Genomic DNA, 20,869 nt, shown 5'->3' with positions numbered 1-20,869 from the left:
GAAAAACAGTAGCTAGCTCCCAGATGAGGTGAGCTCAGCCCTACAGTCGACCTACAGTAGACCTACAGTAGACCTACATCTTAAGAGGAAGTCATTGTATGAACGACCTCATGGTGAGAGCCTCAGCTGAAGGCCTCATCGGCTGCCATGAGGAAACTAAATGGAGTCTGGCCTTCTTGAATTATTCAACAGGACCAAAGTGGAATAAGTGAAACGGAATATCGCTGAGTGGAGGATTCGTTTATCTCTGATAAACAGTGTTGTGATACGCCAATTCAACAAGACCACCCATCGGTTTCTGATCTTCTGAACAACTTCTTTCTAAAAGTTAAGCATTAATGCCATTTTTATGTTGGACAAAGGACTGTGTGGAGGCCAGATGTCTCAAATACATAGAACTTTTCCCCAAATTTAAACATATTACTGGAGGGTCAGCCATTTCATGCTTGGCCCGTTTCATATCTAAACTAGTTCAATGGTGTGACCTAGTTCCAGTGTTATTACAGCACTACAGTCATCTGCTATAATGCAGTGTGCTTCAGGCTGAATGGGGCCCTCTATTCAAATATATGATAGAAGTGATATGTGCACAAAGAGGGTCACATATTATGCTCGAGGGTGTCAGAGTCCACAACCTAGTTCAAGGCTCTTGACATACTATGGGGGACCTGATCCAGTGTAAATTAACCACATGAACTAGCAAGTCTATACAGGAGGTCTATGGACAGAAATAGACACTAGGCCCTGAGCAAACTGTGGTTGTGTTGAACTCAAGAGAAGGCATGAGTATGTGTGGCAACTCATACTTATGTGTTACATTTACTAGGAAAAATGGTTTAGATGAGCAGCTGGAGAACAGTTCATAGCTCCACTCCTCAACTCCTATAGAGAGGGTTCAGGGAGTTGAATGACTGCAAAATGGGCATGATTATAGGCCAGTAGTGGGTATGATTATGAATCAACACCAAGTATACCAAACACTAGGAACACCTTCCTAATATTGAGTTGCACTCCCCCCTTTTGCCATCAGAACAGCCTCAATTGGTCAGGGCATGGACTCTACAAGATGTCGAAAGCATTCCACAGTTGTGTCAAGTTGGCTGGATGTCCTTTGGGTGATGGACCATTCTTGATACACACGGGAAACTGTTGAGAGTGAAAAACCCAGCAGTCTTGCAGCCTGGCACCTACTACCATACCCCGTTCAAAGGCACTTCAATCTTTTGACTTGCCCATTTACCCTCTGAATGACACACACACAATGTCTCTATTGTCTGAAGGCTTAAAAATGCTTCTTTAACATGTCTCCTCCCCTTCATCTACACTGATTGAAGTGGATTTAACAAGTGACATCAATAAAGGATCATAGGTATCACCTGAATTCACCTGGTCAGTCGGTCATGGAAAGAGCAGGTGTTCTTAATGTTTTGTATACTCAGTGTATGTGGTCTATATTAAAATGGTCTATTCATTCTATATCTGTAATTGAAAAAGTCAGTAAGCATGCGTCTATAATTTGTACTTGGAGAACTGGCACTATATCAAATAAAACATTTGCTGACTAAAAAGCATCTTTGGGTAATTATTCTATATCTGTATGTGTAACTGAGGGACAGGATTCAGGTGTGTCAAATCGTTTTGGGAGTGCCATAATCCGATAGGAATTTTCTAGTGTCTGGAACTAGGTTGTCACCTATAGCCTATATATAGACATGCATACATACGTATGTTACATGAGTGTTATGTACAGCACAGTGGAAAGTATAGCTTATGTTGGCCTCTTTGGTCAGACGAACCTACATCTGCGGTGTTAGAGGTTCAACAGTAAATGATGAACCAAATAAGGACCCTCAAACCTAATAGTGACAAGGTTAGCATTTCACTTCATATGCAGACTAAGAAACATCTGAAGTGCGTGTTGTTCATGTACCTTCAGTGGGGGTGGGTGGGGGGTAAACAGGCTGGTAAAAAAGGGGGAAGGGGTACAGTGTATCAAGACTGTGCAATCATGTAGAAGTTATAGGAGATGAAAGAGCTGCAAACCAGCTAGTGACCTATAACCAGCATCATCATTATTAGCATCAATAGCATCATCATCATCATCATCATGGTCATACCAGTGAAAGGAAATGGAGTGCTACCTGAGGCGTCCGGCCGGGGTGTCGCCGCGAGGCGGGGGGGGGGGGCCTCCCGCAGTGAGGGCCCTGACATGTTAGCGCCCTGGGGCCTTTACTACTGTACACACACAGCATAGACAGCGCTTGAAGGGCCAAACTCACTGTTTAGCAACAAACTGGTACGTTAACACAATTTAGGGTCCTTCGAGAGAGTCGAAGAGCCTCACGAGAAAAAACTGAGGAAAGTGGGGGTGGGATGGAAAGCACAACCCAAACTTTGAGGATGTTATTTGTTTTATTGCTGGAACAGACAGCTAGCTAGTGGTAAGTCTTGTAGTTGTATGTAGTAAAGTGTTGGGCCTCTGCCAAGTTGGCTGTATAGAATTGTAGGACAGAGGCAGTAATGTGGGTCAGTGGGTCTATTTGCCGTGTGAAATCACAAGAGCAGTTCACTATATGAGTGGAAGTAGTAGAAAATGCAACTGACAGTGTTAACTCTGTGCTTTGTCTTTTTCACACTTTATGTATTTTCTTACTTGCTTTGACTGAGAGAACATAGATTATTTTTTTCACATAGAACTTAAGAACTATAATATTGAAGGGCAGAATAACCTCTTCACTTTCACTATAAATATAAAGTGGGGTTTATACTAGAGACTGATCCTGAAAGTCTTCAATTGTGCTTTCGGGCAAACCATCTGTGGTTGATATTCAAAACACTGGAAAACGTCCACAAGGTAACCCATATAGTGGCCATGTCTAACACCTAGCTGGATAGAGGCTAGAGCAATGTTAATAAAATATTGAATTATCTTCAAATTAACAGGAAAACCCATCCACCCCATAACGCAAGATACAAATGTACAAAACAAACATTTAATCAAATAAAAAAACATGACCAGTTACTTTAAAAAATCTAAATATCTTTAAATAAATACTTAACATAGCCCCTTTTCTATGTAATCTGTCAAAATAAAATAATTAGCTGGAAATGAATTGTCTAAACAAGTCAACTTTGAATGTAGCAACAAGCAGTAGAAACTGCACTGACAAGCAGGCTATAGACAGCAGAGGAGGAGTTTGTGGAACAACTGTTACCTGCTAGGCCTGCAGACACCATATGGACCTGTGTCGAGTCGGGCTCAAACACGCCGCTCAGCTTCTCTTTGGCAGTGGAGTAGGATGCAAAGTAGATGGCTCTGTTGATACAGGAGGGAATGGATGTGAGCTAATAGAGCGAATCAATCAATCAATCGATATCATAACTCTGGGCCGTTACCATTATACTATATTTTTTGGGGTCATGATGGTCGATACCAATATGGCAAACAAATAATATGTTTCATTTTTGTGAGATTGGGGCAAAATTGCACAGTATAAAGGACAGGCAAATGCCCTCTGTCCAAATTGACCCACTTCAATTTGCTTACCGCCCCAATAGATTACCGCCCCAATCACCATCACATTTCACACTGCCCTATCCCATCTGGACAAGAGGAATACCTATGAAAGAATGCTGTTCATTGACTATAGCTCAGCATTCAACACCATAGTACCCTCCAAGCTCATCATTAAGCTTGGGGCCCTGGGTCTGAACTCCACCCTGTGCAACTGGGTCCCGGACTTCCTGACGGGCCGCCCCCAGGTGGTGAGGTTAGGAAACAACACCTCCACTTCGCTGATCCTCAACACAGGGTCCCCCAACAAGGGTGGGTGCTCAGCCCCCTCCTGTACTCGCTGTTCACCCATGAATGCGTGGCCACACACGACTCCAACTCAATCATCAAGTTTGCGGACGACAACAGTAGTAGGCTTGATTACCAACAATGAGACAGCCTACAGGGAGGAGGTGAGGGCCCTGGGAGAGTGGTGCCAGGAAAATAACCTCTCACTCAACGTCAACAAAACAAAGGAGCTGATCGTGGACTTCAGGAAACAGCAGAGGGAGCACACCCCCACCCACATCGATGGGACCGCAGTGGATAAGGTGGAAAGCTTCCACATCACTGACAATCTGAATTGGTCCACCCATACAGAGTGTGGTGAAAAGGGTGCAACAGCTCCTCTTCAACCTCAGGAGGATGAAGATATTTGGCTTTGCCACTAAAACTTTTACAGATGCACAATTGAGAGCATCCTGTCGGGCTGTATCAAAAACTGGCAAATCTGGTGCAGTCCATGAGGAGGAGATGCACTGCAGTACTTAATGCAGCTGATGGCCACACCAGATACTGACTGTTACTTTTGACCCCACCCCTTTGTTCAGGGACACATTATTCAATTTCTGTTAGTCACATGTCTGTGGAACTTCTTCAGTTTATGTCTCAGTTGTTGAATCTTGTTATGTTCATACAAATATTTACACGTTTGCCGAAAATAAACGCAGTTGACAGTGAGAGGACGTTTCTTTTTTAGCACTAAATTTATTACTGCACTGTCGGAACTAGAAGCACAAGCATTTCGCTACATTAACATCTGCTAACCATGTGTATGTGACAAATAACATTTGATTTTAGTCAATGCCACTCCGACATAGCTCGATCTAATTCTTATCTTTTTTATTCCATTCTTTTAGAATTGTGTATATTGTTGTGAATTGTTAGATTTTACTACACTGTTGGAGCTAGGAACACAAGCATTTTGCTACACCCACAATAACATCTGCTAAATTTGTTTATGTGACCAATAGAATTTGATATGGCCAATAGAATTTGATATGGCCTGGAAGTCCTGTTGCATTCATTTGGGTAGTTTATGTGTTACCAACCTACATACAAATAAACATCTACAGCAGCTATAGAAAGTCCACACCCCCTTGGATTTCTTCACATTTTGTGTTACAAAGTAGGACAAAAATTGACTGAATTGTTATTTTTGTCAACGATCTACACAAAAATAAAAACTTTAAGGATTAATGAAAAATAAACCACCATTATACCTTGATTACATAAGTATTCACCCGACTCAATACATATTAAAAACACCTTCAGCAGCGATTAAAGCCGAGTCTTCTTGGGTCGGTCTCATAACAGCTTTGCATACCTGGATTGTGCAATATTTGCTCATTATTCTTTTCAAAATTCATAGCCTTCATTTCTCAGAACAAGAATAGACTGACGAGTTTCAGAAGAAAGTTCTTAGTTTCTGGCCATTTTTAACCTGTAATCTAACCCACAAATGCTGATGCTCCAGATACTCCACTAGTCTAAAGGACAGTTTTATTGCATCTTTAAAATCAGAACAACAGTTTTCAGCTGTGCTAACATAATTGCAAAAGGGTTTTCTAATGCACAATTAGCTTTTTAAAATGATAAACTTGGATTAGCTAACATAACGTGCCATTGGAACACAGGAGTGATGGTTGCTGATAATGTGCCTCTGTACGCCTATGTAGATATTTCACTGAAAATCTGCCATTTGCAGCTACAATAGTTATTTACAACATTAACAATGTCTATACTGTATTTCGGATCAATTTAAAGTTATTTTAAATGGACAAAAAAATGTGTTTTTCTTTAAAAAACAAGGACATTTCTAAGTGACCCCAAACTTTTGAACGGTAGTGTATGTATGAGGGACAGAGAAAAGGTTAGTCATTCAAAAATCATTTCAACCCCTATTATTTCACACTGAGTGAGTCCATATAATAAGATTTTTGTTAATCCAGATTTGACTAATTTAGGTTTGCCTAAACAAAGGAGGTGAATAGTTACGCAACGACTAATTTAGTTAATGCATTTTTATTAATTTGTAAAAACCTGTAGAATTTTCTTTTACCTTTGACATTATGAAGTATTGTGTAGATCAATGACAAGAAATTACAATTAAATATTTTTCAATCCTATTTTATAAAGCAACAATATTTGAAAAAAGCCCAAGGGGGTGTAGACTTTCTATATACGTATAAAAATATAGATGGCTCATTAGGCATGTTCCTGCCTAGTGCCTGTATCGGTCACTGCACGCGCATGCTTGTGTGTACAATTCATCCCCAACCAGGCACCCCAATCACATGCCCTGCTTTAGCTGGAGATTAATCTCCCATGCAACTCCTACGCTTCCTCTACTAAACTCAAATCCCAGAGGATTAACGCAAGTAAACATTTCCGCTGTGGGGATTAAAACCCAACGACCCACCAGCGCTTGGCTCGCTCACCCTGCCCTTAGTGCATGTTTGTGAGAGAGTGCGATTGTGTACACTGTGCACGTGAGAGACTGGGTGACGGCCGATCTTAGTGGTGGTGACGCGGACTCATCTAAAGCTTGTGATGTGGAGTGTGCTGTAGATGAACAGCTGACTGCCCAGCCAACCATGCTTTAATGGCAGACAATATGCTCTGCTGGGCAGCAGGCTGCAAAGGCCAAGGGGGAGACCAATCAGCCAGTACCTTTCCACAGCCATGGCACACAGCAGCAGTGTTACAGTCACTTCACTGTCTGGTTGGATAAGGTTCCTTGCTGTGTTAATGTAGGTAAAGCCTGGTGAGCGTCTAGTCGCTGGCAGGGGTTATTGAGGAAATGGCATTGGTGTTTTTGCTCTGTTCCAGTGCAACATTAAGGAGAGTATTGAGGAACAGAACCCTGTAGGAGTAATGAAGGATGATTGATTATTCTCTCTTCCCACTGCAGTCATTTTTATGGCAGTGTACGCTCAGGTCAGTCTCTCCTTACCCTCTCTCCCTCCCTGCCGTTCTATCCGTCTACATCGCTCTCCCCATCTACCTCGCTCCTTCCCGGTCTCTCCGACCCCTCTCCCCCCAGACTCTCCAGAACCCTCTTTCTCCCGACCCCTCCCCGCTCTCCCTGTCCTCCCCGCTCTCCTCCCACCCCTACCTCTCCACTGTCCTCCCACCTCGCTCTCACCGTCCTGCTCCCGCGCCTCGCCCTCCTCGCTTCCCTCCCACCTCGCTTCCCTCCCCGCTTTTCTCCCACCTCTCCATCCCTACCTCCCCGTCCTCTTCGCCTTCCTCCCACCTCGCTCTCACCGCCTTCCTCCCTCTCCCCTCCCTCCTCGTTTTCCTCCCCCTCCCTAACTCGTTTTCCTCCCCCTCCCTAACTCGTTTTCCTCCCCCTCCCTAACTCGCCCTCCTCGTTTTCCTCCCTACCTCGCCCTCGCTCTCACCTCTCCATCCCCACCTCTCCATCCCCTCCTCTCCATCCCCTCCTCTCCCCGCTTTCCTCCCACCTCTCCATCCCTACCTCTCCCCGTCCTCCTCTCACCTCTCCATCCCCACCTCTCCATCCCCACCCCTCCTCGCTTCCCTCCCACCCTCGCCCTCCTCGCTTTCCTCCCACCTCGCCCTCCTCGCTTTCCTCCCACCTCGCCCTCCTCGCTTTCCTCCCACCTAGCTCTCACTGTCCTCGCCTTCCTCCCACCTCTCCATCCCTACCTCTCCTCGCCTTCCTCCCACCTCGCCCTCCTCGCTTTCCTCCCACCTCGCTTTCCTCCCACCTCGCCCTCCTCGCTTTCCTCCCACCTCGCCCTCCTCGCTTTCCTCCCACCTCGCCCTCCTCGCTTCCCTCCCACCTCGCCCTCCTCGCTTTCCTCCCACCTCGCCCTCCTCGCTTCCCTCCCACCCTCACCCTCCTCGCTTCCCTCCCACCCTCACCCTCCTCGCTTCCCTCCCACCCTCACCCTCCTCGCTTCCCTCCCACCCTCACCCTCCTCGCTTCCCTCCCACCCTCACCCTCCTCGCTTCCCTCCCACCCTCACCCTCCTCGCTTTCCCCTCACTCTCCCCCTCGCCTTCCTCCCACCTCTACCTCCTCTCCTTGCTTTCCTCCCACCTCGCTCTCACCGTCCTCGCCTTCCTCCCACCTCTCCATCCCTACCTCTCCTCGCTTTCCTCCCACCTCTCCTCACTTTTCGCCCTCCCTACCTCGCCTTCCTCGCTTTCCTCGCTTTCCTCCCACCTCGCCCTCCTCCCACCTCTCCCTCCTCGCCCTCCTCCCACCTCTCCCTCCTCGCCCTCCTCCCACCTCGCCCTCCTCCCACCTCGCTCTCACCGTCCTCGCCTTCCTCCCACCTCTCCATCCCTACCTCTCCTCGCTTTCCTTCCACCTCTCCCTCCCTCCTCGCTTTCCTCCCATCTCGCCCTCCTCGCTTTCCTCCCACCTCGCCCTCCTCCCACCTCTCCCTCCTCCCACCTCTCCCTCCTCGCCCTCCTCCCACCTCTCCCTCCTCCCACCTCGCTCTCACCGTCCTCGCCTTCCTCCCACCTCTCCATCCCTACCTCTCCTCGCTTTCCTTCCACCTCGCCCTCCTCGCTTTCCTCCCACCTCGCCCTCCTCGCTTTCCTCCCACCTCGCCCTCCTCGCTTTCCTCCCACCTCGCCCTCCTCGCTTTCCTCCCACCTCTCCATCCCTACCTCTCCTCGCTTTCCTCCCACCTCGCCCTCCTCCCACCTCTCCCTCCTCGCTTTCCTCCCACCTCGCTCTCACCGTCCTCGCCTTCCTCCCACCTCTCCATCCCTCTCTCCTCGCCCTCCTCCCACCTCGCTCTCACTGTCCTCGCCTTCCTCCCACCCCTCAACGCTTTCCTCCCACCTCGCCCTCCTCCCACCTCGCCCTCCTCGCTTTCCTCCCACCTCGCCCTCCTCGCTTTCCTCCCACCTCGCCCTCCTCCCACCTTGCCCTCCTCGCTTTCCTCCCACCTCGCCCTCCTCCCACCTCGCTCTCACCGTCCTCGCCTTCCTCCCACCTCTCCATCCCTACCTCTCCTCGCCTTCCTCCCACCTCTCCTCGTTTTCCTCCCACCCTCACCCTCCTCGCTTTCCTCCCACCCTCACTCTCACCGTCCTCCTCGCCTTCCTCCCACCTCTACCTCCTCGCTTTCCTCCCACCTCGCTCTCACTGTCCTCGCTTTCCTCCCACCTCTCCATCCCTACCTCTCCTTGCTTTCCTCCCACCTCTCCTCGCTTTTCGCCCTCCCTACCTCGCCTCCTCGCTTTCCTCCCACCTCTCCCTCCCTCCTCGTTTTCCTCCCACCTCGCCCGCCTCGCTTTCCTCCCGCCTTGCCCGCCTCGCTTTCCTCCCGCCTCGCCCTCCACCCACCGTCCTCGCTCTCCTCCCAACGTCCTCGCCCTCCTTCGCTCTCCTCCCACCGTCCTCGCTCTCCTCCCACCGTCCTCGCTCTCCTCCCACCGTCCTCGCTCTCCTCCCACCGTCCTCGCTCTCCTCCCACCGTCCTCGCTCTCCTCCCACCGTCCTCGCCTTCCTCCCACCTCTCCATCCCTACCTCTCCTCCCACCTCTCCTCGCTTTCCTCCCACCTCGCCCTCCTCGCTTTCCCCCCACCTCGCCCTCCTCGCTTTCCTCCCACCTCGCCCTCCCTCGCCTTCCTCCCACCTCGCCCCACCTCGCCCTCCCTCGCCTTCCTCCCACCCACCGTCCTCGCCTTCCTCCCACCCACCGTCCTCGCCTTCCTCCCACCCACCGTCCTCGCCTTCCTCCCACCCACTGTCCTCGCCTTCCTCCCACCTCTCCATCCCCACCTCTCCTCGCTTTCCTCCCACCTCGCTCTCACCGTCCTCCCACCGTCCTCCCACCTCGCTCTCACCGTCCTCCCACCTCGCTCTCACCGTCCTCCCACCTCGCTCTCACCGTCCTCGCCTTCCTCCCACCTCGCTCTCACCGTCCTCGCCTTCCTCCCACCTCGCTCTCACCGTCCTCGCCTTCCTCCCTCCCCTCCTCGCTTTCCTCCCTCCCCTCCTCGCTTTCCTCCCGTCTCCCCTCTCCCCGCCCGTCTCCCCTCTCCCCGCTTTCCTCCCGTCTCCCCTCTCCCCGCTTTCCTCCCGTCTCCCCTCTCCCCTCTTTCCTCCCGTCTCCCGCTTTCCTCCCGTCTCCCCTCTCCCCGCTTTCCTCCCGTCTCCCCTCTCCCCGCTTTCCTCCCCTCTCCCGCTTTCCTCCCCTCTCCCCGCTTTCCTCCCGTCTCTCCATCCCTACCTCGCCCTCCTCGCTTTCCTCCCTACCTCGCACTCCTCGCTTTCCTCCCACCTCTCCCTCCCCGCTTTCCTCCCTCCCCTCCTCGCATTCCTCCCTCCCCTCCTCGCTTTCCTCCCGTCTCCCCTCTCCCCGCTTTCCTCCCACCTCTCCATCCCTACCTCGCCCTCCTCGCTTTCCTCCCTACCTCGCACTCCTCGCTTTCCTCCCACCTCTCCCTCCCGTCTCCTCTCCCCGCTTTCCTCCCACCTCTCCATCCCTACCTCGTCCTCCTCGCCCTCCTCCCACCTCGCTTTCCTCCCACCTCGCCCTCCTCCCCTCGCTTTCCTCCCACCTCGCCTCCCCGCTTTCCTCCCTCCCCTCCTCGCATTCCTCCCTCCCCTCCTCGCTTTCCTCCCGTCTCCCCTCTCCCCGCTTTCCTCCCACCTCTCCATCCCTACCTCGCCCTCCTCGCTTTCCTCCCTAGCTCGCACTCCTCGCTTTCCTCCCTACCTCTCCCTCCCGTCTCCTCTCCCCGCTTTCCTCCCACCTCTCCATCCCTACCTCGTTCTCCTCACCCTCCTCCCACCTCGCTTTCCTCCCACCTCGCCCTCCTCCCACCTCGCCTCGCTTTTTCGCCCTCCCTACCTCGCCCTCCTCCCACCTCTCCCTCCCTCGTTTTCCTCCCCTCTCCCCGCCCTCATCCCTCTCCCCGCCCTCCTCGTTTCCTCCCACCTCTCCATCCCTACCTCGCCCTCCTCGCCCTCCTCCCACCTCTCCATCCCTACCTCGCCCTCCTCCCACCTCTCCATCCCTACCTCGCCCTCCTCCCACCTCTCCATCCCTACCTCGCCCTCCTCCCACCTCTCCATCCCTACCTCGCCCTCCTCCCACCTCTCCATCCCTACCTCGCCCTCCTCCCACCTCTCCATCCCTACCTCGCCCTCCTCCCACCTCTCCATCCCTACCTCGCCCACCTCTCCATCCCTACCTCGCCCACCTCTCCATCCCTACCTCGCCCACCTCTCCATCCCTACCTCGCCCACCTCTCCATCCCTACCTCGCCCTCCTCCCCCCCTCCCTACCTCGCCCTCCTCCCACCTCTCCATCCTTACCTCGCCCTCCTCGTTTTCCTCCCACCTCTCCATCCCTACCTCGCTTTCCTCCCACCTCTCCACCCCTACCTCGTTTTCCTCCCACCTCTCCATCCCTACCACGCCCTCCTCGTTTTCCTCCCACCTCTCCATCCCTACCTCGCCCTCCTCGTTTTCCTCCCACCTCTCCATCCCTACCTCGCCCTCCTCGTTTTCCTCCCACCTCTCCATCCCTACCTCGCCCTCCTCGTTTTCCTCCCACCTCTCCATCCCTACCTCGCCCTCCTCGTTTTCCTCCCACCTCTCCATCCCTACCTCGCCCTCCTCGTTTTCCTCCCACCTCTCCATCCCTTTCCCCGCCCTCCACCCACTCCTCCCTCCCCCGCCCTCCTCCCACCTCTCCCTCCTCGTTTCCCTCCCTCTCCCCGCCCTCCTCCCACCTCTCCCTCCTCGTTTTCCTCCCTCTCCCCGCCCACCTCGTTTTCCTCCCTCTCCCCGCCCCACCTCGTTTTCCTCCCTCTCCCCGCCTCGCTCTCCCCGACCCACCTTGCTCGCCCCGCTTTCCTCCAACCATCCTCCCCGCTTTCCTACAGCAAGCTATGCTTCAGAAGGGAGCGGCAGGTAACCCACACACACTTCGAGCTAGCAGGCAGACGTTATAGTTAGTTGGTTGTAGTTATACACGTACTGCGTTTCAAGTTTTCTAGTTCCGACTAGCACATGAACGCGGCGTACGTTTGAGTGACAGAGGGCTTTGCATAGACGGTTTGTTGCAATTTCTGTGGGAATGTAAAATAAAGTTATTAACCGGTTCACATGCTTCTAAAATAACGGTTCTGTTTCGAGAAGGGTATAGATCACTTTCGTTTTAGGTTAGGGTTCTGTTCTTCAAACAATTTCATTATTTTCCAGTTTTTGGTTCTGTTCCTTGAACTGGTTCCGACCCTTGGTTAAAAGTCAATTACTGCGAGATCAGCAGCCTATGCCATATGGTCACATTGATACACTGGTGGCTAAAGAAATGAGCGTATGGAACTCAGCCTATAGGCCAATGCAGCAGTAGGCCTATAACTTCCATTGCTCTTTCACACAAAGGATTGGTGATTATCAAGGGGGAGATTGTTGTAAAGATCTTTCAAATAGCTTAGTGTGAGGAACGATCATTTTTATATATTATCATTTGCAATAAATAGAAAAATTAGAAAAGGATGTTAAAAAAAAAAAAACACTTTCCTACACTTCCGGGCAGCATATTAGTGGATTCGGCTATTTCAGCCATATCCATTGCTGACAGGTGTATAAAATTGAGCACACAGCCATGCAATCTCCATAGACAAACATTGGTAGTAGAATGGCCTTACTTACGGTGCGACGTTAAGCTCAGTGATTTAACGTGGCACCGTCATAGAATGGCACCTTTCCAACAAGTCAGTTCGTCAAATTTCTACCCTGCTAGAGCTTCCCTGGTAAACTGTAAGTTCTGTTATTGTGAAGTAGAAACGTCTCGGAGCAACAACGGCTCAGCCGCGAAGTGGTAGGCCACACAAGCTCACAGAACTGGACCGCTGGTTGTTGAAGTGCATAGTGCACCATGCGCAATGCCAAGCGTCAGCTGGAGTGGTGTAATGCTCGCCGTCATTGGACTCTGGAGCAGTGGAAACGCGTTCTCTGGACTGATGACTCACTTCACCATCTGGCAGTCCGATAGGATGAATCTGGGTTTGGCGGATGCCAGAAGAACACTTCCTGCCCCAATGCATAGTGCCAACTGTAAAGTTAGGTTCGGGCTAGGCCCCTTAGTTTCAGTGAAGGGAAATCTTAACACTACAGCATAATGATAGTCTAGGTGATTCTGTGCTTCTAACTTTGTGGCAACAGTTTGGGGAAGGCCATTTCCTGTTTCAGCATGACAATGCCCCCATGCACAAAGCGAGGTCCATGCAGAAATGGTTTGTCGAGATTGGTGTGTTAGAACTTGACTGGCCTGCACAGAGCCCTGACCTCAACCAACACCTTTGGGATGAATTGGAACGCAAACTGCGAGCCAGGTCTAATCGCCCAACATCTGTGGCCAACCTCACTAATGCTCTTTTAGCTGAATGGAAGCAAGTCCCCGCAGCAATGTTCCAACATTTAGTGGAAAGCCTTCTCAGAAGAGTGGAAACTGTTATAGCAGCAAAGTAGGGGGGGACCAACTCCATGTTAATGTCCAGGATTTTGGAATGAGATGTTCGACGAGCAGATGCCCACATACTTTAGTATGTAATGGGGAATTGATAAAACCAAAAAGGGCAAACAATTCACACAACGAATGCTAAATAAATTAGAGGGAGACCGCTGAACCATTCTGGAGACTTGCCTATATCGTCACCACACACACCACTCTCCTTCCTCGTCTCAACATTTTAAATTATACCCAAGACACATTGTCACATTTTTTAGATGGTTTTCACTGAAAGCAATAATCAACTAGGCCTACTGCTACGCGCACTGCCCAAATTGACAGCTTCTCAAATAAGCATAGGCCTACGAGCTTGTAACTTGAAACAATCCACAACCATTTTTAAAAAGAAACGAATGATCCTCGATGGCGAAGTCATGCTTTCTGGTGAAGTATTTTGAATTATTCTATTTCTGTATAGACAGGAGTAATTATCTAATTTTGGCAAATGCATTTCCATTTACTCCTCTATTGGACCCACCACTGTCATTTCTCTCCTGTTCTATTGGTTTTCATATCAACTTTATTTCATTGTCCAGAAGCCAAAGGCACAAACCTAGCCATTAACAACCCATCCTAGTGGTTGGATCTTTAGATTCCCCCTCTTTGTAAATTTTTACGGAACCTCAGCAAGTACACTGTTTGAATCGTGTTTTTCCAAGTGTGAAGTTTAGAATGCCATTTTTGGCAAATGTTTGAAAATTAAGTTTTATTGTCTGCTTCACTACAGTAGTTGCATGTTCTGTTCAGATGCATTACCACAATGTAAATGTGATGTCTGTCATTCTGAGCACCGTGGGTGGATGCCCTAATGGGTTATGCAGACGGGTCCGGTACATTTCTCAAATGGCTGGTAAATTTAAATCTTTCCAGGCACGTTGTTCGGCTTCACCTTTTCCTAACAGAAAACCCTGTCACAGAAGACCACACACACACACAGCCGGAAACAGGGAAGACCGTCAAGGGCATTTAACGCGCCACAGAGGGCCAGACTAGCAGGACGAGAGAGATGATCTACATACAGAGAAGGAAAGAGAAATTCAGATACTCAAAGAAAATAAACATTGACAAAGAGCATTTTTTGCATTTTAGCTAACCCTAACCCTTTTCCTAACCTTAACCTAATTATCCTAACCTGCAACGCAAAGTCAAATCTGTCGTTAATTTGACAAAAGCTGTATCCCTTCTATCCGTGACCCAGTGGACAGCCGCTACTCTGCCCACAGTGACTGTGATTAACAGACTGGACCAGGAGGCTGCTGTTACGTAATAGGGCTAACACTCAGAACAGTCATTTCAGTCTGGGTTCTACCACTAGGAGTGTGAATAATGCCCCTGTGGAGATGGATGGAAGATGAGGACAGGGAGGGAGTGGAATTTTACTGGCAATTAAACTGCAGAAATTCATTTTGGGGGGGGGGGGGGGTTACCTGGAAGAAGATTATGTAAAATTGTGGTAATTGTGTCGTTGTCCGACGTGGTTACAAAAAGGAATTGCCATCACCAAGGTCAAATAATGGAAAACCAAATACAAAATAAATCTAGGTTTCCTAGCCACACCCCTTTACATCTGAAGCCAGAAAAAAAAAAAAACTATATAAAGTAGCCTACACAGAAAGACAAGAAAATGCTAGCAGAAGCCACAACAGGATGAATTATTACACAGGAAGTGAGGTCATACCTGGAAGGAGCCACACCCACCAGGTTGGGCCCAAGGCCTCTGAACAGCGAGCGTGGTCCCTCCTTCTCCAGTATCAACCTGTAGAGGGAGAGGTGTATGAATAGCTAGCATAGCGCAAAGTGTTGATTATTGATATGCTGAAACATAAGAAAAAGATGGCTTTCAAGATAGTGGGCTAGTGCCAATGTGGATAATCAGTCTGCCAAGACCATAGTACATCGGCCGTTGCCTAAAATTGTCCATTGGCGACTAATACAGTAATAAACAGATGCATTTATGGTACATTTCCTGACACTGTGTTTTTGCAAGACGGATGAAAGGAACCAAATGTGTCAAAACAGATCAATATAGCTAGCTGATGATGCATTACATTAGATGATGCATTTCAGTATTTGTGTATGTGACGAGTCATGTGTCATTTTTTATTTTACACAGTGTGTTGTTCTAATCCTGAATGCTGTTTGGTTAAAACCGCTTTCCAGCCAGTGTCTATTCACATACAACGATCTGGCTCAGTCAGCTAGGGTTAGGTGGCCTCCCGACCAGTTATCCCCAGGTAAGACAGCAGGCCTCGAATGGAGACAAGACGTTATTAGGGCGGCTGGTAGCCTAGCGATTAAGAACATTGGGCCAGAAACCGAACAGTCCCTGGTTCAAATCCCTGAGTAGACTAGGTGAAAACCTGTCATTGTGTCTTTGAGCAAGGCACTTAACCTTTATTGCTGCTGTAAGTCACTCTGGATAAGAGCGTCTGCTAAATAACTAAAATGTAAATGTGAATTATAAAAAAGGTCAGCAACGCAATGAGCTGCTCTACATAACATGGTAATGGCTGATGGGCTTCATGCTGTTTAGTGTCACCCAAGGTTATTCCACCATTAACCTAATTCATGGAGATTTACAAAGCAGTGACTGAAAGCTAAGCTTCAATTCAAGGATTAAGGCCTCTAGACTCAACTGCGAATTCAGTCTACTACGCAGTCAGGACTGCTCATACTGAGCTACTTTGTTCTAAATGTGATTTGGCCTACGCTGCGGTCGGTGGTGACCCACTTGTGCAAGTTGTTGTGCAAGTTGTTTTCTTCTCCCTGTGCTGCTTAGTGGTGGTGTTGGGTTTCAGTTAGTGCTTCCAGTGCAGAAGCATGGTGGTTGACTGATGGCGAAAAGGGGGGAAAAGCAGGCCCAAGAACACTGCAACAGAACGAAGCCTTCAGCCAAAACCTGACTTAAGCTATCTTTAAAAAAAAATTAAGTAAAAGAAAAAAAAAAAGGGGCTTCATCGATATTTCACTGGAAGGGAAATCTTTGTATCTAATCAATGAACTGGCTTTTATGGTGATGAGGCATTCGATGATACAGTTGAAGTCGGAAGTTTATATACACTTAGGTTGGAGTCATTAAAACTCGTTTTTCAAATGACTCCACAAATTTCCTGTTAACAAACTACAGTTCTGGCAAGTCGGTTAGGACATGTACTTTGTGCATGACAAGTAATTTTTCCAACAATTGTTAACAGATTATTTCACAATTCCAGTGGGTCAGAAGTTTACATACACTAAGTTGACTGTGCTTTTAAACAGCTTGGAAAATTCTAGAAAATGATGTCATGGCTTTAGAAGCTTCTGATAGGCTAATTGACATCATTTGAGTTAATTGTACCTGTGGATGTATTTCAAGGCCTACCTTCAAACTCAGTGCCTCTTTGCTTGACATCATGGGAAAATCAAAAGAAACCAGCCAAGACCTCAGCAAAAATAATTATAGACCTCCACAAGTCTGGTTCATCCTTGGGAGAAATTTCCAAATGCCTGAAGGTACCACGTTCATCTGTACAAATAACAGTACGCAAGTATAAACACCATGGGACCACGCAGCCGTCATACCGCTCAGGAAGGAGACGCGTTCTGTCTCCTAGAGATGAACGTACTTTGGTGCGAAAAGTGCAAATCAATCCCAGAACAACAGCAAAGGACCTTGAGAAGACAGGTACAAAGTATCTATATCCACAGTAAAACGAGTCCTATATCGGCATAACCTGATAGGCCGCTCAGCAAGGAAGAAGCCACTGCTTCAAAACCGACATAAAAAAAGCCAGACTACGGTTTGCAACTGCACATGGGGACAAAGATCGTACCTTTTGGAGAAATGTTCTCAGGTCTGATGAAACAAAAATAGAACTGTTTGGCCATAATGACCATCGTTATGTTTGGAGGAAAAAGGGGGAGGCTTAGAAGTCGAAGAACACCATCCCAACCGTGAAGCACGGGGGTGGCAGCATCATGTTGTGGGGGTGCTTTGCTGTAGGAGGGACTGGTGCACTTCACAAAATAGATGGCATCATGAGGAAGTAAAATTATGTGGATATATTGAAGAAGCAACATCTCAAGACATCAGTCAGGAAGTTAAAGCTTGGTCGCAAATGGGTCTTCCAAATGGACAATGACCCAAAGCATACGTCCAAAGTTGTGACAAAATGGCTTAAGGACAACAAAGTCAAGGTATTGATTGGAGTGGCCATCACAAAGCCCTGCCCTCAGGCAGAATTGAAAAGGCGTGTGCGAGCAAGGAGGCCTACAAACCTGACTCAGTTACACCAGCTCTGTCAGGAGGAATGGGCCAAAATTCACCCAACTTATTGTGGGAAGCTTGTGGAAGGCTACCTGAAACATTTGACCCAAGTTAAACAATTCAAAGGCAATGCCACCAAATACTAATTGAGTGTATGTATGTAAACTTCTGAACCCTGGGAATGAGATGAGAAATAATTCTCTACTATTATTCTGACATTTCACATTCTTAAAATAGTGGTGATCCTAACTGACCTAAGACAGGGAATTTTTACTAGGATTAAATGTCAGTAATTGTGTAAAACTGATTTTAAATGTATGTAAACGTCCAACTTCAACTGTACATAGCTACTTGAATTCAAGGTTAATATATTAACTGAAAAGGGGGCATTTGAGACACCTAATTATGTCTAAAAAGAGTATGTTGGGTTGGATGGTCAAGATTTGTTGAAGAGACCTTGTGAAGAAAGTTATATGCCCATACAACCACAAGGTCTATGGCCAAATGTATTTGGTATTACCCCTCAAACTGTATGTAGGGCTGTGAGTCAAGGAATTTTGGATTACGGTTATTTGTCAGCCAAATGACCACGGTCATCATTATAAAAATCGTCCAAATAGCCCAAAGATATGCATATTTTCTCCTCTCCTTCGCTCCAGACTGTATGTGCTGCAGGAGGGGGGAGGTGTTTTGTGTTTACTGTTTAGCTAAACTGACAGCTAGTAGAGGGGATGGCTTGAAGATATTCTTCTGTCAGATTGGGCCCTGTTCTTGGTAAGCCATTGGGTGCATGCATTTCATGATATAGTGCATCAGAAAGTATTCCGCCCTTCACTTTTTCCACATTTTGTTACTTTGCAGCCTTATTATAAAATGATTTTTTTTTTTTTTTTTTTATCCTCAACCTACACACAATACCCCATATACAATACCCTATGTCAGTTGATTGGGCAGTGGACGAAACTTCATTTGGTGGTCATCTGTCCAACTATTTTTCTAACAAAACTACGCAACAGCTTTACCCTCACCGTGTGCGCACACACACACACACACACACACTTGCTACAACACCTTGCTAAAACAAGAAGCAACAATTTCTGAAAGAGTCCATGTTACCACGGAAACAGAGTCGACCACATGTCTGGCCGTCTTCAGTCAGCTGTTTGTTCCACAAAACAAAATTCTAAAACTGGATAGTCATGTCTCCTCTTGCCTTATTAAAAAAATAAACATCAGCTATTAGATGTGAACCAGGCTTACTTTTACTTTACTGCTTTTGGGTAGTTTGTCAACTTGAAAATATATATTGTTTTGTATTAAAACAGGTATTTTAAATGTCATGACGGTCTTTGTCCATAATCGTTGGTTACATGATGACTGTGCCAGCCCTAGCTTTATGCTCCCTTTACTACACCAGTTATGAAACTGGTTGTGCCTCCTGGCCCTGTGGTGTGGAAAATGTTTAAGGTGAGGGCATCTAAAGAGCTGTTGGTATGAGGGACATTCATTTACTATGCCACTGTCCACATTACAATAACAGCTGCAAAGAACAACGTGTCTACTTCCTTGTCCTCTCTGCTCTATGTATTTCAGCCAATATTCTAGTCCGGTCAGCAGAGAGCTTTTACAGAGCAATACGAAAGGAGAAGATTAAGGGGTTAATGTTTTCCCTTAGCAATATGGAGGATAGGAAGGAGAGTTGGAATAGTCACAGTGCAGTGGAATAGACTAAATGTTTAAAAAAACTAAGGCAAAGGGGAAAGTTGTCCTCTACGATACTTACGTGGGCAGTTCAACAGCAAACCAAAACAGAACCACAGTAAGCCCTGTTCTCATTCCATTTTTACAAGTGAGTGATGCAGATTTAAGTATGCTATAGAACAACTTATACTTGTCCAATATGATAAGAGATATTTCTGCCTTATCAGCAATGATGAATGCTAGGCTACATCCCCAATCTGAGATTATAGAACCCCGCTATGTGGTTCAATATGTGTGGGAGACCCATATTGATGCAATCAAAATGCTGAAATGCAAAGCAAGATTCCCAGACCTTAGTCTATTATGAAAGTCTTGCTTTAGCTATGACAAACTGCCGTTGCCTTTTTTTGGGGGGGGTGGAAGAGTCAACTTTAACCTTAGAGGACAATAAAAAGACGACCGCTTCATGACCATTAAAAAGGAAAAGTCAAGACGTTTAACTGACAACACTCGTCTACAGTAACTCATCTTTGAGTCATTGGGCGTTAACTAATAGTGTCAAAAGGGCATGTGAGATACTGTAGGTGGCCTTGAGTGAAACGTGGCGAGAAACTTCTAGTCTTCCTGAAACGGTGACCCAACAAACCCTGTCCAAACAATGGAATGTGTAGGCTATTCTCTGTGACCCCTGTGTGTTAGTGAACTTACTTGAGGCAGTGGAGGGGTCCCGGGGGGGCCATGCGGGCCACACTGGCCCCGTTGACGGTGCTGAGCTGCACCTCAGAGATGTAGAAGGTGACATGAGAGGACTGTAGTCTGGTCTTTACCACTTCCAGTGGACAAGTCAGAATAGCACCCACTGTTCCCCCACACCTAGATGGGGTGAGTGAAAGAGAGGATGAGAGGAAGACAAGCAGTACACAAAAGGGTGTTTATTTGTATTACAAAAACAAGAAACCCCATAATTGCTCTCAGATCACTAAGATTAGGATCTGTATTTATCTATTTCATAATTATGTTTATTGACCAGATACTATGCTTTCTACCACAATTTCCAACACAAAAATTCTCATTACCACAACACTGAATCTTGTTTTTTTTGTCTTAATTACTTGTATGTATGCATGTATGCATGTATGCATGTATGCATGTATGCATTATATATATACACACACACACACACACACACATATATATAATATATATATACATATATATACACACACATATACATATACATATATATATACACACACATATATATACACACACACATATATATATATATATATACATACATAGACATACATATATACATACATATACACATACACATACATACATATATACATACATATATATATACATACATATATACATACATATATATATACATACATATATACATACATATATACATACATATATACACACACATACATACGTGTGTACATACATACATATACACATGTATGTATGTGTATACATACATACATACATACATACATAAATAACGAAATCAATAACTGGGTGATAAAATGGTACAATTGGAAATCAACCATGTTTGCC

General features: G+C 47.3%; 1 protein-coding gene across 1 annotated transcript in view; it reads right to left on the bottom strand.

Moving 5' to 3' along the window:
- LOC106599039 (solute carrier family 25 member 36-A) overlaps positions 1-20,869 on the bottom strand; it is a 42,161-nt gene that overhangs the window by 9,450 nt on the left and 11,842 nt on the right. Inside the window, exons 2-4 of the mRNA XM_014190091.2 lie at positions 20,009-20,173; positions 15,032-15,109; positions 3,216-3,316 (exon numbers count right to left, since the gene is read on the bottom strand). Coding sequence (XP_014045566.1) covers positions 3,216-3,316; positions 15,032-15,109; positions 20,009-20,173 — 344 coding nt within the window. The remainder of the gene's footprint in view (positions 1-3,215; positions 3,317-15,031; positions 15,110-20,008; positions 20,174-20,869) is intronic.

The sequence above is a fragment of the Salmo salar genome, chromosome ssa03, assembly GCF_905237065.1.
Source record: "Salmo salar chromosome ssa03, Ssal_v3.1, whole genome shotgun sequence".
NCBI classification, from domain to species: domain Eukaryota; kingdom Metazoa; phylum Chordata; class Actinopteri; order Salmoniformes; family Salmonidae; genus Salmo; species Salmo salar.
The sequence above is the reverse complement of the archived record's forward strand: the minus strand, read 5'-3'. Positions and strand labels throughout refer to the sequence as shown.